This window comes from Anas platyrhynchos, chromosome 16 (assembly GCF_047663525.1).
Source record: "Anas platyrhynchos isolate ZD024472 breed Pekin duck chromosome 16, IASCAAS_PekinDuck_T2T, whole genome shotgun sequence".
Taxonomy (NCBI): Eukaryota; Metazoa; Chordata; class Aves; order Anseriformes; family Anatidae; genus Anas; species Anas platyrhynchos.
The window spans coordinates 170,702-193,773 of record NC_092602.1 but is presented as its reverse complement, the minus strand read 5'-3'; the positions used below and the strand labels follow the sequence as shown (position 1 = coordinate 193,773).

Here is a 23,072-nt window from a genome sequence, read left to right as displayed (position 1 = left end):
CTTCAAGTCATGTTGTCTTATAGTATGCATAGTGTTTTGATGCATAACATCTATTGAGGTTGCTCTGTTCTTTCGTTAAAGCTTAAAGGGTGCCTCAAAAATAATTTGTGCTATTTTTAACTCCTTTTTCACTTCTCTTTTCTCCCTTCCTCCATTAATCTAGCTCAATTCCCCACAACTCTGAATGCAGGCAAACCAGCTGTGCTTACTAGCAACTTATAACAAAATGCACAGACTATTATCTTCTTTTGCCAGGGGTCTTAGAGAACTCTGGAAAAGCAGGCCAGCCCTTAAACTCTATGTAACATCAAGAACTTCCTGGAATGCCAGGATGTAGACCAGATTACTTTTCGCAATATTTGCAAATCAGTCACAAAGCAGTCTACACATATAAAGAGCTATCAATATCAGTCTGGCTTCTTACAGTGTTATGAAAATTTGGATCAATGTGAGATCTTTTTGATATGGTCCCACCCAACATCCTTGTCTCTAATTTGGGTGGACATGGATTTGATGGATATACTGTTTGACAGATAAAGAATTGACTGGATGGCCACATGCAAACAGTAGTGATCAATGGCTCAATGCCCAAGTGGTTATTGCTCAGGGTCCACATTAGGACTGGTACTGTTTTCCGTTGAGCCAGCTCCATGAAATTCCATTGGGTCCTATCGCTGGTCACCAAAGAGAAGAAAGAGATCATGGTCTTCTCCTTCATTTTCCCTTGTGAGGAAACTGAAGGATGCCATGAGGTCACCTCTTGGTCTTCTTTTCTCTAAGCTGAAATGGGTTGAGAGCAATCCTGTGGAGTAGAAGTTGGGGGTACTGGTGGATGAAAAGCTCAACATGAGCTGGCAAAGTGCACTTGCAGCCCAGAAAGCCAATCGTGTCCTGGAATGCATCACAAGAAGTATGGACAGCAGATCAAAGGAGGTGATTCTCCATCCTTGTGAGACACCACCTGGAGTACAGCATTCAGCTCTGGGGTCTCCAGCATAAGAAGGACATGGACCAGTTAGAGCAGGTGCCAAGAGAATGATCTAAGGGCTGGAGCACATCTCCTAGGAAGAGAAGGTGAGAGAATCAGAGTTGTTCAGCCTGGAGAAGAAAAGGCTCCGGGGAGACCTTACAGCGGCCTTTCAGTACTTAAAGGGAACCTACAAGAAAGATTAGGAGGGTTTATTTACCAGGTTGTGTGGTGATAGGGCAAGGGGTAATGGTTTTAAACTAAAAGAGGAGAGATTTAGATTAGACACTAGGGAGAAATTCTTTACTCAGAGAGTAGTGAGACACTCGAACAGGTTGCCCAGAGAAGCTGTGGATGCCCCATCCCTGAAAGTGTTCAGGGCCAGAATCCAGATAAGTGTCCAGATCAATTAGATCAGTGCCAAAATCTGGATCCCTAATTATTCCGGCTGTTTATCAAAGATTACCAATGATGTTCAAAAAATCCGACAGTCTGTGTATATAATACTCTCCTGTCTGTGTTGTAGAATTTAACTGAGCTTTTCTGGATGGCGGTTGTGTTCAACTGTGTATCTCTGTTTTTACGTTTAATTGCAGCTTATACTGGATTTCTCATTATCCCTCTTGGCATACTTCCTGGAGAAAAATGGACTGTGAGAGGATTTTAGGAATGCTTGATGCTCTTGCTATAGAAAAAGTTCGGTGGAACCCACTTGCGGGCTCATTGCTCACCACTGGGTCGGACCACATGGTCACAACTGATGGCCAAGAACAGCACACAGCTGGAATGTTCAAGTCCTATAATGTTACATTTTGTGGTAATTTCGGTTTTGTCAGGATGTTCTTTTTAAAAACTGAAAACAAGCAAACATCTGAAAGAGAAATGAAACTGAATTATAACAGCTAAGTTTTGTACTTGTGCTGGAGGCAGAATGTTCCTCTCTGCACAGCTAACCTCTGCATTCTAACGAAGCACAAGAAGATGAGGAAATGCGTCTGGCTTTCACCTTGTTAGAAAGGCTGCTGTGTTCCAGCTGTAGCCAGCCTTATGTTTTATCAGATTGGAGAGACAACAGCAACTCCAATTTTTTTAATCTTTTTAATGACTCTTTAGTCCCTGAAAGTTTTTTCCAACTTGTACAGTTTTAGATTGCCCTTCTGTAATGGCATAATCTTATGTCTTCTTTAGACAGACTGATACAGAGAAGCTACAACCTGAGCCTTTTCTTAGTACTACTGGGTTGGATCTTGCAGTCAGGGAACTTAAAGCATTTTTTTGGCTACAGGTTGCTCTACTAATACAGAAGAGTAAACTGGGATGCAAAGGTTTAGTTCTTCATTCCACCGTAAGCAGTAGGAACAAATGCCGTCTTGTGGTGATACAGTTGTAGTAGTAGCTGCAGTATGCTGAAGATCAGAACCATATCACTAGCAAGAATGGAAATCTCTCTCAGCTGAGATGACTCAAGCCTATCCTGAAGAAAGAGTACAAAGTAATTTTATAGTCCTTAAGCGGTTTCTTTTTTAATAGTTATGAAATTAAAATTTCAGAGGAAATGTGAAAAAAGATTGTTGGTGACACCAACTTGACAGTTTTGCAGATTTCTGGTCTCATATTGATTATTTTAATATATCCATTCCACTGGAATACTTTATACAATCAGTCCAGTCACTGTTCTCACAAGATGAAAAACTCCATGTATCACCACTATTTTCCTCTCTATGAAGGGCCACTTTTTAGCACAGTGCTCTGTGTCTTGTCACAATTGCATTTCTTTTCACATGAAGAACGTGGAGACATTTTCATTTTTTTAGTGATGGCAGTATGAAAAAGTTTGATATTGCCACGGAAGTAGATGGAAGAGAGAAGCAGTTCTTCCACTGAGCTCTGGATTTTTCTTCTGATAGGTGCTCAACTTAAGTGACTTGAGCTCCATTGAGTAAATTCCAAATTGCTGCATTCTTGCATTCTTTCAGAGTTCTGATATTGGTGGAAATTAGGCTTTTCAGTGGAGTTAACAAGGGCATGGTTAATTTTTCTATGTCATAGAGCTGTCAAATCTGTAGTTCCTGCTGGGACAAAGCATAGACTTTATTACACAGGATGGAGCCAATTTCTAGGCCACTGTGGTGCAAGGCAGGGTATGTGGTGAGCTGAGCTGTCATCAGTGATTTGTTTCTGACAAAAATTTTCTATGTTTCTGTCTTAATACATGGTATTACTCTGTGTTATTGTTGTTAGGGGGGGTGGGGTGGTAGTTGTCACTTATGAATGGAAAAATTAATAGCTTTCTTCAGACCTGGACCATTACAGTGAAACTCCATCTTGGTTAAATCCCCTACATCTTGGTAAAGATCCTTCACTTGTTTTCTAATTTTTTTTTTTTTTTTTTAAGTCAGAAACTCGTAACTTGCAACAAGTTCTTCATTCCTTACTTCAAGCATTACTGTATACGTGGTATCTCACAGATTCCTCATCTGTGGGTACTGAAAGATTCAGATTAGAACCAAGTACTAAACCAAAATATTAGTTAAAAACAAATAATTTGGAGCAACCTGGTTAGGAAGAAGGACCTTCATCAAAAGAGGTCTTGTTCTATAGGAACAGGAACAAGGACAAACTGAATTAATTGTTGTAACTTAATTTGCTCAGGCAATTGTTTTTCATATAGTTTAATAAATTTTGCAATTTTTTTGGCAATCCAGTATTCTGGAGTATTTGTATATTTGGCTTTACTGATGTGTCAGGTTCTCTTTGGGTTGGACCTTGCTTTTGGGCTATCAGGAATGTTTTTTTGATGCTAATGAATAATTGTTGGCAATCTTAAACATACATCTTGTACCTGTGAGACTATAGATGAGGCAAATTAAATCAGGGATAGTAGCTGCTCTGTTAGGTGTGCAGAGAACTGTCTTAGCAGTATATACCCAATACAGTCATTTGCTATTAATGATGAGACAGTATTATCACCCCAGGAAAAGGTAAAATATCAAGCAGAATCTTCCAAGAAAGCTGGAAGTCCTTGACTTTCATGCCAGAATTCTTTTATGTGTCTTGTGGAAGTCATTTTCAGATAACTTTCCAAATCTGTGTTACGTCAGTTTGTGACAACTGTATTAACAGTGTGAGTGAACCACCCCTATTGCTCTCTGTTCCCCACCTGCAATACATTCAAACAGCTGTATGGAATTGGACAATTAGTTAGCAATTCAGTATGTGGTCTGAAAATAGCTAACGCCCAGCTAGCTGGGAAGAAGGTGTGGACACCAAATAGTGGCGATTCTGTTCTCCGGGATTCTCTTTTCCCTTCCTTTGTGATTTAGTTATTGCTGAAGCTGAATTTAATTTTAAAAACTTTCTTACTCAGTCTCACAGCCACTCCTGTCACTTTTATGATTCTTTATTTACTCCTTTCCATTAACAGTAGATCGGGGTTGAAGCTTTGCAGAGAATTGGAAACTTATATACTATCAAGTTTTCCTTCTATATGCAGTTTCTTGTTCAGTCTGGTGCAACAATATATCACTTTAATGCAAACAACTTTTATATAATGGGATACTCATTGATAAAAGAGTTACATGTCTAATGGCGTATGTATGTCAATTTGTTTTAGGTGTTTGACAGTAGCTCCCTGAAGTTGCAGAAAAGCATGCAAATGCATGCTTTTGCAAATGATTTTAACCTTGATTTGGAGGACAGAGATTAGAATTAAAGAATGATTAAAAAAGGTCTAAGTTCAAAGAGATTTCTGGAGATCATCTGATCCAGCTTTCCATTGAAAGCACATCCTTAGGTTATCTGGGGTCTTATCAAGCTGATTCTTAAATATTTCCAGGGAGGGATATTCTACCACTTCTCTAGGCAACGTGTTGCAATGTTTACTTGTTGTTGCTATGAAAAATTGTTTCCATATAACCAGACAGAATTTTCCCTGAAGCACCTTTTTGCCTCTTGTCTGGTCATCATGGACCCTAATGAAAAAATTGCCTCTGTCTTCTCTGTTGTTACCTGGAATACAGATTAGAGCTTCACGAGCCTTCTCTTCTCTAGAGTGAACAATGTAATTCCTTCCACCTTTTAAATATGTAATATTCTCCAACCCATTTATCATGTCGGTGAACTTTTGCTGGACTTTCCCCAACCAAAATTGGACAAGTTATTTCTGATGTCATCTAAAAAGTGCCAAGTAGAGTGGAATAATTATATTCCTTGATCTGCTGGCCATATGCATGCTGATGTGGCTTCATTATCTTGTACTCCAGATGCAGCCTCAACTGTTGACTCACATGCAGCTAGCTGTCCACCAGGAGCCTCATGTCTTTTTCAGCAGAGGTATGCTGTAGCCTTTCAGACTGAGCAGCCTGTACTGCTGCTTGGTGTTATTCCATTCCACATGCAGGACTTCAAATTTAATCTTCATTAAACTTTATGCAGTTCTTGGTGGCTCAGTCTTTCAGCCTGCCACAGTTTTGTATGTCTTGTGGCCCTTCCTTCTGGCATATCTACCACTCCTCCCAGTTTTCTGTCATCTGCAAACTTTACTGAGGGTTCATTCAATCCTCTCATCTGGATTGTTTATGAAGGTATTGAGTAGTATCAGACATAGTACTGACTGCTGACGAACTCTGATTGTGACCTGCTACCACTTCGAATTGAAACAGTTAACCAAAATTCTTTGAGCTAACTGAAGACTTTGAGCCAGTTTAACCAGTTTTCCACCAGTTTGTGTTCCACCTTTCTAGTCCATATCTCCACAGCTTGTCAGTGGGAATGTCGAAGGAGACCAGTGTGAAGGAGATCAATTAATGCACTGTATGTCTTAAGCCCACTGGAGAACCCGATAAAGAGTTGCATCCACTGCTCAAGGTGCAGTTAGTGCTAGAGCTGCATTTTTTCCCCCATGTTAAAACAAACAAAACCAGCACCTTCTTTCACGCTGTCAGTGTAGTCCATGTTTTATAATGTTTTATTAGCTTTGGTGATGCCTCTGGATTTTTCTGTATCTTAAGTACATTTTTCAGAGTTGTGCTACTGGCTTGACATTTCTGATTTGCACCTTGAGCATAACATTGATTTTGATATGAGAACGCAGACACAAATGTGTCTGTCTTCTCACCCTCTCTTTTCCAGTCTTCAGGATAGCAATAGGTCCCCAGAGCCCTTCTGTGTTCCTTTGTGGACTTAAGTGGTCTTGAAATTGTACCACTTCCTCACTGTGAAAGCATATTTCACTCTTTCCTGCTCCCAGTATATATTTGTGAGCCATTTTTAAATCTCTTTTTTTGTCACTTTTGCCCTTTCTTCTCCTGCCTGGTAAATTTTCACTTGTGTGAGTAAATCAATTCTGTATGTCTGCATGCTCAAAGGGACAGTGGTTGCATGGAGGATGGGTTGCGGGTGCTACAAGTAATGTCAGACCCTCACCGTTTCCCCACCCTGGCAGCACTGTCATTTCTGGTTTCTGGTTACTGTTGCAAAACTATAAGAATTTGTTATACATGAGTTATCCACATCTTTCTGTCAAATATATGGCTAAGCCAAGGGGAAGATACTTTTTTTTTTTTTTTTTTTTTTTTTAATTTCTGGTAAGTCCTAGGCAAGAGAGAACCTTAAAAGAATAGGGATGCTTACATATGTGTGAAGCTCCCAGAATGCTGAAGTGGAAATGGAAAAATTACACCTTACTTCTCTAATCTTGACACCACAGCAGTTGTGAGAGCTAAGTATTATAGGAGGCAAGATAATTCAGATCCATATTCTGCTGTTAAAATGCCATAATTCAATTTCTTTCTCACGTCTTTGGGGAAACTTTTCTCAAATGTGTATATTTCTTTTTATAATAGGTATGAAACTTCAGTTCAAACAGGCAATATCAAATGTGGTTCTGCAAGCACATACTTTTTTAGGATGAATTTTATAGCAGATATTCTTTCATGGCAATGAGGAGGTCATATTTCAATTTTGTGAATGTCTTTTACCTTAGAGGAAGCAGGGAGGTTCACTGGTAATCTGGCCTTTTTTTCATGAGCTGGAAACTATTGTGTAATACTTCTCTGCCCCAGTAGTCCTCTGTCATAGAGTGCATTGAAGTCGTTATGGCAGTGTTATCAACTCAAGTTCCAGATCATGTAAGTAGTTACATGTAACAATGCAAGTAGTTATTTAGGACCCTCTAAAATATATGTAAATCTTTATCTGCTTTCACAGAGTTACGTTTATTCATTGTATGCCAAATTACTAATGAAAATCAGCAACAGGTTCTGGTGCTGTACATCGTGTATGAGTGGATATATCTACCTTTTGTGCTCTGTACAGTGAAAAGATGAGAAAAATAAAAAGGTATCTATTAATAAATCCAAGATGTATTATTTTTCAAATTAAGTCAGTTCAACCTCAAATGTGGGGTCCAAAATCAAAAACGAGTGAAAAATATCCTGTGCTTTGTATCTCTTCCCTTGTTGGTCAGAACATAGAACACCTGATTACAAATAGAGGATTAAGCACAGAAGGAAACACTGGCAGCTCTATTTGGAGGAAGACCAAACCATAACTAGGAAAAAAATGGGAAGAATAAATAGGTAATTTGAGTGAAGAGGTTCGTGTTTAATTTTATTGTTACTAATCTTATGTTGCTGTGACCCAGAAAGCACACATTTTTAACTTTCTGTGTGCCTTGCTATGTTTCTGTACTTCCACACCTCCAGAAGCCCTTCAAGAAGGGATTGAAGGTCTTATCACTAAGGGTGCATGGCTGCTCTGTAAAGGCATGCATTACAGCATAAGCAAGCTTTTAGCTGTTTTTTGCTCAAAGGGTGGAGGAGAAAAATGATGTTTTGTGGCATGTGGGATTTATGAAAGAGAACTTACAAAGATTTCAACAAGAAAATTTGGGAAGGTAATGCTGACTCTCTAAAGGCGTGCTATTGAAGTTTTTAAGACTTTCCAAGTCTCATTATTCAGACCTGGTTTGTATTCCTTAGAACTGTTGTCTTGGCAGGGAAGAGGTATAGTTGGAATCTGTTAATGCTGTGGTGGTGTTTTGTTTTCAGTAGAACCAAAATTAGGGCCAGTGTTGACATGTGCTGTCTCTGTAAACTCCTGGAACTGTGTAAAATGTCCAAATGTCAGCTTGGTTTTATCCAAGCTTAGCACATGCCCCAGAGCAACATAGTGGTATCACCATGGTGTGTGTGAACATGACTGTCCTGCATCTACACCCAAGCCAATAAATATTTGGTGGCATGATGTACAATGCGGATTTAATTGCTTGGGTTGCAGCTCACTTGTGATCTTTGCATGGTATGAATGTACCCTTTCTCTTTTTCTTTGTTCAGGACCTCTGGAATCCTCACTTTTAGTGCAAATTGTTATTAAGAGAAAAAAAAAAAAAAAAAAAAGATGAATGGACCAGTGAAGTTGGCTTTCCTTTTAGGCATTGGAGTCTCAATATGAAATGTGAACAAAATACAATTGGCTGAAATGTGAAGCTGGACAGAATTTTATGGAGAGAAGAGATTTCTGGGTAGAAATTGCATGCTCAGAGTGGTGAACATGTGATGGACTGTAAGGATGACTAACAATGTGAGTCAGAAAGGTTACTATAGGGTTTGTTGTTTTCAGGATGAAGAAAGTTGCATAGGTAAAATGGGAACTGATAAGTAGATGTATAAAGAAGTGCATTCCCTGCAGAAACAAACAAAATAACAGATTTTTGAACTGTTGTGAAAATGTTATGCAAAAAAAAAAAAAAAAGTTTTTTGGTGGAATCAAGTGTCTTCTCTTGGCAGGTGGGACAGGGACAGGATTTTGAGGAAGGCGATCAGATTGCCATTGATAGTTTATCCATGCAGCATATCCATGAGATCAGGATGAGGATGATGAAGGATCTGGTTTGAGTGGAGATTTAAGTAATATGCATTAAAAAAAATGAAATCTGAATAACGTGAACAGATGAGAGTACCAAGAGAGAAGATAAGGAGGGTACTGTTACTGAAACACACAAAAAAAAACAGAGTAAGAGAGACTAACAGTCATGGAGGTTGAGGACAGAGGTCATGTTCCCAAGTTCTGGTCATGATAAGATTAGTGAATTGATAAATTAATTGTACAACCTGGCATTGAGTTCCTAATGCCATTTCCCAATGCCAATTTCACAGTACTGACACTGAGTACTTGAATATGAGTTCCCTCAATGTGTTAATGGTTACACAGAACTGTGTTGGTCCTGTAAATCTTCAAATTCACAGGAACAAATAGTCTAGGAACAGTTTGGCTTTGCAATGCATGTGTTTTTAATTGAACAGTAAGATGTTTTGACAATGTCAGTTGGCCCTTCCTGAAACATACAGACTTCAAGGGAGTACTGCTGGCATAATGTAATTTGTTTCATGAATTACTTTGGTGAAATTCCAGTGTTATGCAACAAAATCCTTGGGATTATATAGCCTGTAGATGTACCTACTAAATTCTCTATATTTGCCAGCACAGAGCCTGAGGCACCCTATTTGTTTTGCTTGCTGCTTACACTGGATTTTGCATTTGGGTTTGAGGTTTCTTATATGCAAGATTATTTTGCCAATGTGTGGTGGCTTAATACATTTCATTCTTCTCCCTGCTTCGATCTTCTATGTATTGCTAAGAAATGTAACGTAGAAAACTTTCCATGCCTGGGTCATTGGACTATATTATGGAGTTCACTTACTCTGGGTCATGTTTGTCCTTGGGCAGCCATGGTAGTAGCATCACAGCCATGTTGAAGTAGAATTCTCCTTTATGACAGCTATTTGTTTTTGTTTGCTAGCCAGAGTACAGCTTTCTTCTAATAAGTAGTTCATAGTACAACCTTTCTATGGCTTATGAGTACATGTGTGTTCTAAGAGGGCACAGTTAATGGGTTTGGACAAGAATATGAAACTTTCTTTCCCTCAGGGTAAATACAACTGTGTGAATGGCCTGAGTCCTGTCCTGAGACAATGAGTTCCTGCTTCGTTTTTTTTCCACTTCGTTGACAAATTTTCCAGAGATTCATTTTTTTAGATTTTTGCATCAGAGTTGACTTCAGAAACTTCTTAAGAAACCTAGTTCTTTGGACTAGGTTCAAAAACCAGGTACTGGTGATGTTTGCGACAGGCGTTTCAGAGTGCAGTATAGTGATCAGTAAATACTGAGTAAAAGTCAACTTTTGCCAGAAAATTCTTGGTATTTCCTAGATCTCATAGAGTTTCTCTTTCTTACCAATTATCCAGTCCAGCTTCGTATTCCAGTTCCATGTACAGTTTAAAGTCTTGTGCAACCTTTCAAATAGACAGGTCATTTTGTTATACATACTGGTCTTCTTTCTACTGCATATTCTGAAATTCAGTCTCTGAGTTTCAAACGTAGTGCCTCGTACCTCCTGTGTGATTTACATGCCTCAGGGCAATATATCACGCATATTTTGTTCAAGGCCCCATAAGCACACAGCACTCTCCCCATCCTTCTTAATGCATGCGCTTACTCAGTCTTCTTGGTAAATCTGGTAAGATGAGGTGAGAGGATTTTTTTCTGAAGATTTTCTGCTGGTCTTTGGTCAACATGTACCTGCTGAAGTATCTCTGCTGGATGGGAGAACACAATGGATATCCTGTCTATTTCTACATTCTTCTGACTGGAAAGCAGGAAGTTGCAAACTTACACTTCAAAAGTGGCCAGTGTTTACCATTTTGGAAGCTGCCTACAATTTTTTTTCATACAAAAGGAGACAGAGACCTACAGTTCTATCCTGGAGAACCATGGAGACAGTGAATGTGGTTAGTGGTTTGTCAGAGATGAGTGCCTTTTTATCTCATTATTCCATTTGGGTTTACATGAGGCTGGAGTTAAAATTATCCAGTAAAGTCAGCCTCAGCAGCTTCTGTTGGCTTATGGCCTGCTAGAAACAAGGATCAAATGATGGTGCAGTCTACATTTCAGCACACCTCTGCTCTTTGTGTGCGATATGAACCTGGAATGGGACTTCCAGGAGCCACGGGTTGGTTGTTGCCTTATTGTGTCCTAGACTACTCCATATTTTTACTACCATTCATCTTCCTCGTTGTCTTGTTCCCATGTTTGTCTCTTTGGGGTATGCCTCTTCCTGCAGAAAAAATGAAAGAAACAGTTTATTCTGGGAACAGTTTCACTCCTTCCATAGACTTCTAAGCATGAAGCTCACCTGAACCCTATAAACATTAGTTCACTGATAACTGCATTGATTGCTAAGTCCCATGCCTTGTCCTTCCCCGCCCAAACTGCATTTTTAACATTCATGTCATGGCTGAAAAGCTTTTTTTTTTTTTTTTTCACAAAGTCTAAAGTCATAAGGAATTGGTAGCTGTGAAGCTCCAAAGGTCTAACAAAGCTTTTTGTTGAAGTGATTTGCCAGTTCTTGATAAAAATACGGAGGTAGTTTATGTTTTGAGGGCTCTGCTGCTTTCAGGCCTATGATTTTTTACTACTAAACTGTGCACAGGTCATTTTTGAGGCCACCTCACTTTTTGAGGAAGTCAGGAGTGCTCAGAAAGGCAGCTTTGATTTGCCAAATGCCTGAGAGCCCTGTGCCACATAGAATACGCATCTGGTGTATGAAGGTGAGATGCATGACCTAGGATACTCGAGTGCTTGACTGACATTGTAAATTCCCAGCTGTCTAGAAAACCATATTCAGAGGACAGTTGTTCTATACTGGTCTTATTTTCCTGTGTTTGGAATTATGTGTAATTTGCAGCTTTTTTGCCTCTGAATAGGAAGACTGTCTTCTCAAGTATTTGGGGCATTCTTGTCAGAGACAAGATGTCAGAGACTATTGTCATTCAGAACTAGACAAAATAACAATTTCTTTTTAAAAGTAAGAAAGCACAGACTTTGTAAGAGGAAGTGAAGAGGTTCTTTTAACTTCATTGGTCTTATTCTGATTTCCAGCATTGTAACTGCAGAATATGTTTTGTGACTATGATCTAAAGGCCTATTCACACTTAGAAGCTGTTACGGAAAAACAGTATTCTAGAGGAAAGTGGCAGCAGAAAGAATTTTCTGTTCTTTTGGCCTCCTTCCAAGATGCTTTCTGGACTAAAGTGGATAGAGACATTATTTTTGTATGGCTGAGGAAAAAAGACCAAGTCTTTTAATCTCATAACTGTGTATAGAAAGATCCTGAGCTGTTCATATGGTGTTTTTTAACACTAAAATGTTTTACACTGGAACTCAGAAGGAAAGGACAAAGGGTGGAAGTTGTCTTTTAATCATCACGACTTCTTGGAGGTGATTGAATTACAGAGTAAAATGTTCCTCCTTCCCTGTTGGTTTACTGTTTGTCTGCTCTGTAACAGTAACCCACTAAAAATGTGTGCGGCTCTTTCTGAAGTTATTTTAAACCCTCAGTAATGTATACAGATATTGTAACCTTGGATAAAAGCACCTCTGAGTAGTGGTTTCAGTTTTGCCCTTTCAGGCATGTGGAAAGTGCCCCAATACATTTCAAGGATTTTAAACTAAAAACTTCTTAGATATGGGTTGTAGTTTCAAAGCTTGATTGATAAAGCATACATCAAGGGAATAGTTCGCTGTTTCTTTAGATTTTAATATGGATTAAAGCTTTCTGTTGACTTAAAGAATACCATGGACTCCTTTTGGGCCTAGTTATGTTGGGATATATGCAGTGGCAATTTTGGAGAGAGCCCTCTTGATGCCTGACTTCCCTGTTTTTATGTCTGTGCTGAACGGCTTATCTACCAGATGCTGAGCTTAAGGTTAATTTTAAGCAGTTGAACTGCTCAAAAAAATAAAATAAGGTTGAATTAAGGATGAATTAAGATTCTGTTCTATCTGCATAGTATTGTGTTGGCTTTTTTTTTTCCTTCTGAATACAGATGTACTACTAATAACGAGTGGTAGGAAAACCTCTGTATTGTGCCAGATCACCATCATGTTTCCCATATTTCAGAGTAACAGCTCAAGTTAGTCAGAAAGCCAGAGCCCCACAAAGTAATAAAAATAGCTATCATTGTATTGAATCGCTTGCAAAATGAACGACAAGGTACGACACATGAAAGAAAGGATGAGATGACAATCTGGTGAAGCAGAAGAGATGGCAGAATTAGTGATCATTATATGGTGCTACTTTGCATGGACTAATGAGATATATAAGTATGTAAATTAGAGAACAATATAATCTTCTAGCATGATCAACTAGCAGAAGACAAAATTGTTGTTGTGTTAATACCAGTTAGTGGTTTTCTTTAGCTAGTTTGGCAAAGAGAAGATTTAAGAGAAGACATGGAGCTAGATAAAGTACTTCCTTGCCGAGTACTTTTTCTGTATATATGTTACAGTCTGGGCAACTCTTAGAGGGTGTTTGAAAAATGTGATATTTTAGTTGAGGAAAAAAGGGAACAGGTAGAGTGTAGTAAACAGTATAAAAATTAATATTCCATAATCTAGTTTATACACAAAAATTATGCTAATGAAGGATATCAAACTTGGAACAGATAAAGAAAGTTTAAAACATTGGTGCATAGTAAGCTCCTTGCCATTAATAAAACAAGAGTAGCTACATAATGTTGAATGGAGGAGGGTGGAGGAAGACATTGGATATCTGAAACAGGTATTGTTGCATGATGTAGGAAACAAAAATATCTAAAACGAGACTGAAGTTTCTCACTTCATGATGTCTCCCTCTTGCTTGGGTTCAGAAAAAAACTAGTGACTCTTTCAAAATAGTCACAAAAACCTTACTTTGAACAACATGATAGCCATGCTCCAAAGGACAGTTAATACTGTGCAGATATTAAAAAAAAAAAAAAAAAAAAAAGAGAAAAAAAAGGAAGTGATAATGCTTCTCAAACATTGGTTCTGGATCTATGTCACATAAAGCTTTTATGAGTGACTCTGCAAAAGAGCTTGAATCTTTTCTGTCAACTTGCAAGGAAAGAACTAAGCGGAGCTTTATATATCTAAGATACTCTGTATCTTAGATGATCATTTATAATGACGTTTAATCTTAAATCTTTAAATTATTTTTCCTAAGCAAGATGACAGTGACCTCATATAACATTCTAAGCTTTTGAACTGATAGCATGCTTCAGAAACATTCTTCATATATGCATCCTTATGTTACAGTCTTTCTAGTGTATTTATTGTGAATTAAGGTATTCAAATGCTATCTGTATATGTTCTTTGAATTACACTGATTTTATAAAGGTTTCTTATTGATTCTGTTTCAGATGCATCCACTTGGACTGTGTAATAGCAACGATGAGGAAGATTTGTATGAATACGGCTGGGTAGGAGTGGTGAAGCTGGAACAGCCAGAGCTAGAACCTAAGCCATGCCTCACTGTCTTAGGAAAGGTAAGGGGGCATATGGTTTGAATAGTTTGGGGTAACTGCTGCATGCAACTGTTTTGTGGAAGAGTTAGTTTCTTTCTGAGAAAAATCAATAAATAAATTGAGAAAAAAACTTGTACTCCACAAAATATTCCCATTTTGCCTGATTTCACACTGGGTGCTTCAGTAAAGGATAATGTCATAACTCAGTTGATAAACATAGTGATGGTAAACTGTGTATATGTTTCCCTTTTTGAGCTCTACAGGAACCTAACAAAGACTTCTGCAAAAGTGGATGTTTAGCAGATGAAGTAGTTGAGTAGAAATAGGGTGAACTGCCAATATGATGCTAACTTGATCAAAGAAATCTAGTTAACAAAAGCAGTTAAACTGAAAGCATTTAACTGTTCTTTCTCAGGCACAATTTTCTCAGATGATATTTTCTTTTTTCTTTTTCTTTTTTCTTTCTTTTTTTTTTCTTTTTTCTTCTTTTTCTCTTTTCTCTTTTCTTTTTTCTTTTTTTCTTCTTTTTTTCTGTTCTGGGAAGAGGAGTCCTCTACAGGAGACTTCTTTGCTGTAATTTCAGGATAGACATTGCTAATAAAAGTGAATCTTACTGTCTTGGTCAAAGAAATACAAATTTTCTTCTTGCTGGAATCTTCTTTGTGCTTCTTCAAGGTAGCTGATTTAAAGTCATATCACTAATACTGGTGAACTTTTGCATCGAGCAATATGGTGGTAGAAACAAAAAGGTTACTGCTTGTGTTTCTATGACAGAATGCATGCATATGTGAAAGCGTAAATGTTGAGGGTTTGTATAATAGCAGAAGAAGGAAAACAGATGTTTTTAAGATACTGTGGAAAGTTAGGAATTTTGCAAAGTAGAAGGTAGAGAATACAAAAAGATGTCTGTAGTGCTAAATTCCATGACACATAAGTCTGGCACAAAGATATATTCTTTTTTCTTACTGTTGTTTTCAGTTGTTATGGATGTTGTTAGTAAAACCCTAGCCTGTATTTCTTAGTAGCTTTACTTCATGTGTTTATCCATCTGCTAAATAGGATCTGTAGATGTACAGAGTTTAATGTGTCCATTTCCATATAGATTTTTGAATTTCTCATCATTCTTTGTCAGATTTATATGGTGTAATAAAATCACAAGTTTTTTTGTTTTGTTTTGTTTTTTTTAAATCTTCTGTTAGAGTGCCCATGAAAACTGTACTCTGATTGGGAAAGGGTGTGTGTGGCAGCCGTGATTTAACATTGCCTTTGATCACAGTGCAGCCCTGTTTGAGGCAATGCTGCATGCCTGCGAAGCAAAGGCCTTGGTTTTACTGATCTCATGAGCTCCTGAATAGGGCTAGAAGGGGAGTGACAGAGGAAGAAGAAAGCTTTGGAAATGAAAAGGAAACCCCGTGAACCCAACAAGCATTATTGGCTGGATTTGCCTATCAGGGAGCCGCTCAGTTTCTGCCAGGCTAATTCTGCTTCAGCTTTGCACTCCCCCACACCGACCCCTCCTCCCCCCTCTCTTTCCTTCTTTCAGACTTTTTTTGTTTTTTGAGGCATGGCCGCAGTAACTTGGTTCTCAGGCTGGGAACCCACTGAGTCTGTTGCCATGGTCGCTGGGAAGTGCTTCGTGCCATGTGCTTCAAAGGGAACCTTTCCCCTCCTAGAATTCCTGCCTTCTCTGCAGACAGCACAATGAAACCCCTTTTCCTTTGCCTGCCAGCACACATGCTCCAGCAGAGCAACTTTACTCTGGAGGAAGGGAAAAGCAGTGTTGCAACAGTTACCTGCTGCATGTTTGCATCCACTGTGCTGTGGTCACACTACATCTGTGTGTCCTGCTTATACTGAAGTGCAGCCACCCTGCCTCCCCCTCCCAGTTATTTCTGAAGTAATAATTTCTGTCAAGATGGTGTAATACACCCTAGCAATACCATCACTTACTTGTTTCAGTACAGAATAGAAACTGAGAAAATACTGAAGACTTGCTTAAAAGTAGCATTTCTTCCCTCTTCTGCAAGCTTGGAAGTCCACAGGGAGGGGTTTTTTTTCTTGTTTCTCTTCCAGGGACTACTGAAGAGACTCCTCTATATTCATAGGATATATGTAATTAAGGATGTGCATCTGAGTAGAACCTAACAAAGAGAGGATGTTCCTGCTACTACAGCTTCCTGTTTTCTTCAGATCAAAGAAATCTGTAATATAAGGAAATTCCTAACAATTCTTCCAGTATCCATTCACTTCTTATCTCTGTTTTAAGAGTTTGTTTACAAAAACACATACACAAATACTAACTAGAAGAATTGCTTGTTTTGCCACATCATCATTATGATTATATTACTGAAGATGGGGCTGAAATCATCATAACTTGAGTCTGCCTTAAACCGTCTAATCATGATTCTTAACCTTTTGTGTAACAGTTAGTTTAAATTTAAAAATTCTTGTAAGGTATTCAAATGTGAAATGACAGGACAGTTTAGTTGGTAGTTAGTTAGTAGGTGAATAAAGAGTGATCTAAAACTCAAGGAACCAAGACAAGAAGGCCTTATGGGAAGTTTTGTTCTCACTTTGTGAATGAACTTAAGCTAATTGTCTGGCTTATATTTAACTTGTGCAATACTTTTATCCAAGAATATTGTAAACCCCATCGTGAGCTCAGACACCTGCACTAACTGTGGGAGCATGGGTGCTTTTCTTGTTGAGTGGAGGCCTGTTTAGTTTCCTGTCCTAACAGTGAAGTTACTTAGTGAGGTTTTTGGTGGAAGTTTGTTGGAGGTGAGAGAGGGGAAGACACTGCAATGCACTTATAAGTCATGTTTTTACGGGAATCATGAATGCGCTATAGGGTAATATATGCTGATTAAATTAACATACCTGGATGAGCAAGTAATTGGCTGGTGCATCTCCTTACTTGGAATTACAGAATCATGGAATATCCAAGTTGGAAGGGACCCACAATGATCATACATGTAGAGTTCAACTTTTGGGTCCCCAAAGGACCACCCAAAAAATCAAGCCATGTGTTTGAGAACATTGTCCAAATGCTTCTTGAAGTCCAGCAGGTTCAGTGCCATGATGAGTTCCCTGGGGGGCCTGTTCCAGCGCTTGACCACCCTCTTGGTGAAGAACCTTTTCCTGATAACCAGTCTGAACTTCCTCTGAACTTACTCCTATCAAAATGCCTCTTAAGATGTGTCTTTCTGAAAAAAAGACTCTTTCACAGCAGTAATGGTTAGTCATAGAAAATAAAGTCTGAAAAATGCTATTTGATTACCACCTTGTTATTCTAATGTGTGTGAGCAATGATTTGAGTAAATTCTAGTTGAGTGAGAGGCTATTTTCAGGTAAGGAAATACAGATCTCAGATATGTAGGTTGTGCTCTAAACACATATAGTAACACATATATAGTTCTGTGTGGCAAGTTACTACTTTCTCTGTTTGTTTGTCTGATTTCCTACAAACCTATTGCAAAAAAAAATGGGGTTCAATTCTTTTTACAAGAAGATTAAACTATTTTAAATTCCTTCTTACCAGGACTGAATTTATCTGTTGATTGAAAATAACTTTGAATTATATCTTGCTCGTTTGTAAAGAATTGGTGGCATCTTTACTTAAAAAAAAAAAAAAAAAAAAAGTATTTCTGATCCTTTTCATTTGGAGTTAGTGAAATTAACAAAGGCAAGTGAAATTAAATCAATTTTATATCTTGATATTCATAGCCTAATTAAGCATACAATTATGTATGCAGATTAGAATTGCAGTGACTACATAAACATACCTTTTTTTTTCTGTGTATCATTAATAATTTGATATGTATATCAAACTTTGTTAGTTATATCAAGTTCAGATAATTTCTTGTCGAAATGGATTCAGTATTGTGGAAATGCATATTGAACATAGGCAAACACTCTTTCATGATAAACTTATTTAGTCTGAGCTATGTAGTAGATTAAGATCTAAAAGTGATGAGAGGCATATTCGTAGCCAGCGATGAATGTTTACAAAACTTAGCTTGTTCGGGTATTTCTAACTAGTAGTGACAACTGCAGTAATGTCATGCTACCCTTTGATGTGCACATGCAGTAGAAGATACTGTCACTTCAGGAAAACTTCTTACATCCACTGAAGTAATTTACTTTGTAGTATCTATTCAACAATTTGGGGACATTTGCTGCTTTCTGTTTATCAACCTGTGTTTGTTTCTTCTTTGTAAACACTGTCTAAAAAGCACTTAAAATTCATTTGGAGGCAGCAGTCTCAAAACAGAAGGTAAAATTTAATTGGTCTTGGTGAAAAGTAGCCAATAGAATGGATGACTTGTAAGCTTTTGTTTGTTTGTTTCATTGTGTGGCTACATGAAGGTTTGTGTTGGCAGTGTAGAGTCAGTGGAAGTAGGAACAAGTAAAAGGAGAAGGCTAGAGGAAATGCATTTTCTAATGGTAGTGCTAACCTAAATGCGTATCAATTACAGATAAAGAAAAGATGTTAGCAGTAGAAACTTAATATTTGTTATTTTGAACTCCCAAATACTCTGTTATGGAGGAATTGTTATTAAACAGCAGAAGCTTTTGGAATAATATTAGACTCTTTTGGCTGTGGACTTGTCGGTAGAAATACATTGCACATGCCAAAACTCTGATCAAAAGACAAATTACATTGTTTATCAATTCCAGTGTTTTTGGATGCAAAAAGAGTGTGTGTTTTGAAGGAAAAAATAGGATCTTGGCTTGTGTTAAAGACACTGAGCTTCAAAATGTTCTCCATTAACTTTTCATTGTAATTTTTCATTTTTCATGGTCTGTTGTCTTAGCAGTGGCTAAAATTAGAGTTAACTGTGAAAGGAGATAGTACATATAATTTTAATTCCTGCTATGCATGTATTTTTTTACTGCATTTGTTCTCAAGAATTATGAGAGAGAATGATCATTTTTCTAAAGCACTGAAGAAGAACATAGTTCTGCAAAGCCTAACTGATTGTTTCTTGTTGTTCCCTACTTCATTGCCATTTATAATGTCCAGGACGCCTGAAAAGTTAACATACATTTTAAAGAACTATAAAACATGTTCAATAATCATTTGAAGTTATACTTCTATTTGTGCAAATATTTTTGGTGTCATTTATCTTTTGAGATTCTTGTTTCTCATTTCCCCAGCACTAGCAGTGTAACCAGATCTCAGCAGCATATAGACATAATGATCTCTGGAATTTTAAGAAAATTGCATAGACAAGATCAGAAGAGAGGAAATACAGTTATTCAAGAAGAACTGGAACTTTCATAATGACAGAGACAGAAATAGTCCTCATAATCTTCCTGATAGGGACAAATGTGTATTCTTGAACAAGAAAAAAATCATATAAAGCAAAATATGTTTGCCAAAAGCTTAGTGCATTTCTGCTTCCCATCTCCTTGCTTTTTCTTCAGTCCCAACAGACCACATTCTAAACACCAAGGCTGTTTTAACAAACTAAAAAAGGAATTTGAATGGGAAAGAAAAAGGAAGAAGGGTTGCATGTGTGAGTGTTTGGCAGCAGAGAATGTGGAAAAATGTTTGGAGGCAAGCACAGGGATACAGCATGAGGCAGCAGTCTCATCATTATAGCTGAAATCTTGTGTTCATATGTATCTTTCTGTGTTCCTTCTCTTTGTCCCTCTCACTGCATGATTAATTTTCACCTTAATTTCTGTAGTGCTTTTGAGAAAGAAGGGAAAGGTTGAGAAAAGGTAGGAGAACTGACAAGCAAGCCAATTAAATTTTGGAGACAGAGGAAAGGTTTCTTTTGTGTATAGATAATACAGTGAAAGATGTGAAAGAAAAGAATTGATGGATCAAATCCAAAGAGGGGAGCACTCAAAGGAATGGGCAAAGACGGGCTGGATCAGGTCATGAAGTTACAAAGAAGTAGATCTGTCGCTTTTTAATACTGGGGCGGTGGGTGTTTCCATCAGCAACTAGTGCAAGCAATCTGTTACTATGTTGTTTTACTAACTTCCTTTTTGTGTTCAGTGTGCGTTGTTATGAAAAGCAACAGCTATTGATGAAGAAAGGCAGTCTCTGATGTTTCCCCTTCTGGGCACTCCTTAGATTTGCTATTGTTGGATTGATTACTTTAAATATATCTCTGCTTTTAGAATTGAGTCCTCAGCAGTCCCCAACCCCAACTTCACTCCTTTCCAACCAACTGTGGAACACAGCTGCTTTTCTCTTAAGCTAAAGAAGCAGCTGTTGTTGCACAACACGTGTTACTGGAGTCTTTGCTCAGTCAGTGATCCCAGGGAAATTAACAGAAGTTCAGTCTGAGTAAAGATTAAGGTAATTTTTTAAAGATATACCCAACAAAGAAATAATAATAACATGTAAATATTTTAAGTCTCTTTTAGTCTGTGGATTCTACATACTTTGTGAACCTCTCAAACATTGTGAGAGACCTTCTGCACTAATTTCCATGCAGAAACTACCAATGGAATAGCAGGAAAAATGCACCATTGCATACATGTTAGAAGAACTACAGAAATAAAGTTTGAAGTGTAAAACTGAATGGACGAGTAAGTGTGGCCCTGTTGGAGTAGAGACAAGCACAAAAGAAGGCTGGCCAGCAGAATCAGATAAAAAGATCAGAAAGGGAAGAAAATAGGGAGCAGATATGGAGGCAGGGACTGGAAATATTTAGGACTTCACAGATGAGTGACGTGCCTAATTTCAGTGCACTAAGACAGAAGGCTTTGAAAGAAATTGGAGAACTAGGGAATGTAACCAGAGCTGCATCAGAGGGATTCTGATATACAGAGTAATAGATGTGCAGATAAAATCAGCAGTGGTAGAAAATAATGGATCCTAGAGAAATTGCATACTTAAAGTGGGAATGTTTTGCAATGATTTTCACAAGATTGAAGGGGAGGAAGGAGAAAAGGGTGGTGTAAAAAAAAAAAAAATGCATCACGTCCTACTCCTCTGAAATAATTTGCCAGAAACTTTCTCTGCTTTATACATGTCTTCATGATTGCCAGGTGGCTATTGTATAGAGGTTCCTGTTTGGATAACATGACAATATAATGTTTGTACTAAGTTCAATGCATCAACTCCAAATGGGTCAAGTAGCAAATATTTTGAGTATGAACTGGGCTTTTTGGTCAATGTAGGGAGACGTTTGACCAAACATAGGGAGACGTTTCACTGACAAAACCATTTGCAATTCTAGCAGGTTATTTCTTGAAGATTAGAGCTGGACATATTTGTGGTATGAATTCTCTAGACAGATTAGGCATATATTATCAACATTTCATAGAATCATAGAATATCCCGAGTTGGAAGGGACCCACAAGGATCATTGAGTCCAACTCCTGGCTCCACACAGGTCTACCCAGAAATTCGGACCATATGACTAAGAGTACAGTTCAAACGCTTCTTAAACTCCAACAGGCTTGGTGCCATGACTACATCCCTTGGGAGCCTGTTTCAGTGAGCAACAACCCTCTTGGTGAAGAAACTTTTCCTGATATGCAACCTGAACCTCCCCTGTTGCAGCTTGACTCCATTCCCTCATGTCGTATCACTGGTCACCAGAGAGTCAACTGCTGGTCATTGGCTCCTGTCCCTCTGTTCCCCCTTGTGAGGAAGCTGTAGACTGCGATGAGGTCTCCTCTCAGCCTTCTCTTCTCCAGGCTGAACAGGCCAAGTGACCTCAGCCGTTCCTTGTACGTCTTCCCCTCTAGGCCCTTCACCATCTTTGTAGCCCTTTGTATCGCTCTTGCCTTAGCTGCACTCGCTGTGGATATGCAACTCTGGCTAAACCTATGCCTTAGTGTCTCAGTTGTGGACCTATCTCTGTTTTGTTCAATTGGTACGCCCAGAGAATATAACACAGACATTTAATTTTTCAAAATACTCAAGTGACTTGGTTAGCTTTGGATAGGAAAAAAAAAAAAAAAAAGATGGACCTTAGCTAGCCAAGAGGATCCAAGTAGCAAGCTTTTCAGGAAGGAGGAAATCAAGCTATTTTGCTAAGGGTACAGAATGCATAGACTCTTGAGTCCATGAACAGTGTTGAAACTCCCAGAGGGTCTGGACCCTTCAGCTGACTGTAAGGGACTAATGAGCCAGCCTGGCTGTTTATGGGCTGTGGTTAACCTCTTGCAAGTTAGGATTTCCTGTCGCCAGCAGTGGGCTGTGACCGCCAGCACCACAGTGTTAATGATGAGGTAGGGGCTGATGAATGGCTGGACTCCAGACAGCAGCCTTCACTGGCAAAAAATCAAGTGGCTAGAGGGGGAAAAACAGTGATGTCTACGAGAGAAATAATGCAAACTCCAGAACCTATAATTCCCATGTTTAAAAAAAGAAAGGGAGAAAGAAACTGGGGACAAATTCAAACCAAGTAAAGCTTTTATCTCTGCATTCTGAATAGGAGATTGTTTTTCAGCAAAACTGTCTGCAAAAGCCAAGCCAGTTAAAACAATATGCAGGCTGCTTGCCTCCAAGTAACCAGAAATTTTTGGCTCAAAGTAGCTTGCTCAGAGGAGCCAACCTGCTGGGAGACGTTATCCAAGCAACGGGCTGAATGTAATTCCTCCTGCTGTGGAATGGCTCTTTGGCAAATGAAGACCCTAATTAGAGATGGAAGGGTTTCTATTTTGTTTTTCTTTAATCCTTACCCTGAGGCCTCTGCAATACAGCCATGTCGCTGCTTGTGTGGAGAGAAGTTTCCAGTTTCCCTTTGTAATAAGAATCCTCTACCTTTTTTATTCCTTTTTTTTTT

General features: G+C 38.4%; 1 protein-coding gene across 3 annotated transcripts in view; it reads left to right on the top strand.

Annotated features, from left to right (window-relative positions):
- Positions 1-23,072, top strand: part of ZNRF3 (zinc and ring finger 3) — a 95,145-nt gene that overhangs the window by 41,585 nt on the left and 30,488 nt on the right. For all 3 annotated transcript variants that reach the window (XM_038187660.2, XM_038187661.2, XM_072024456.1), the window contains exon 2: positions 14,206-14,331. In XM_038187660.2, coding sequence (XP_038043588.2) covers positions 14,206-14,331 — 126 coding nt within the window. The remainder of the gene's footprint in view (positions 1-14,205; positions 14,332-23,072) is intronic.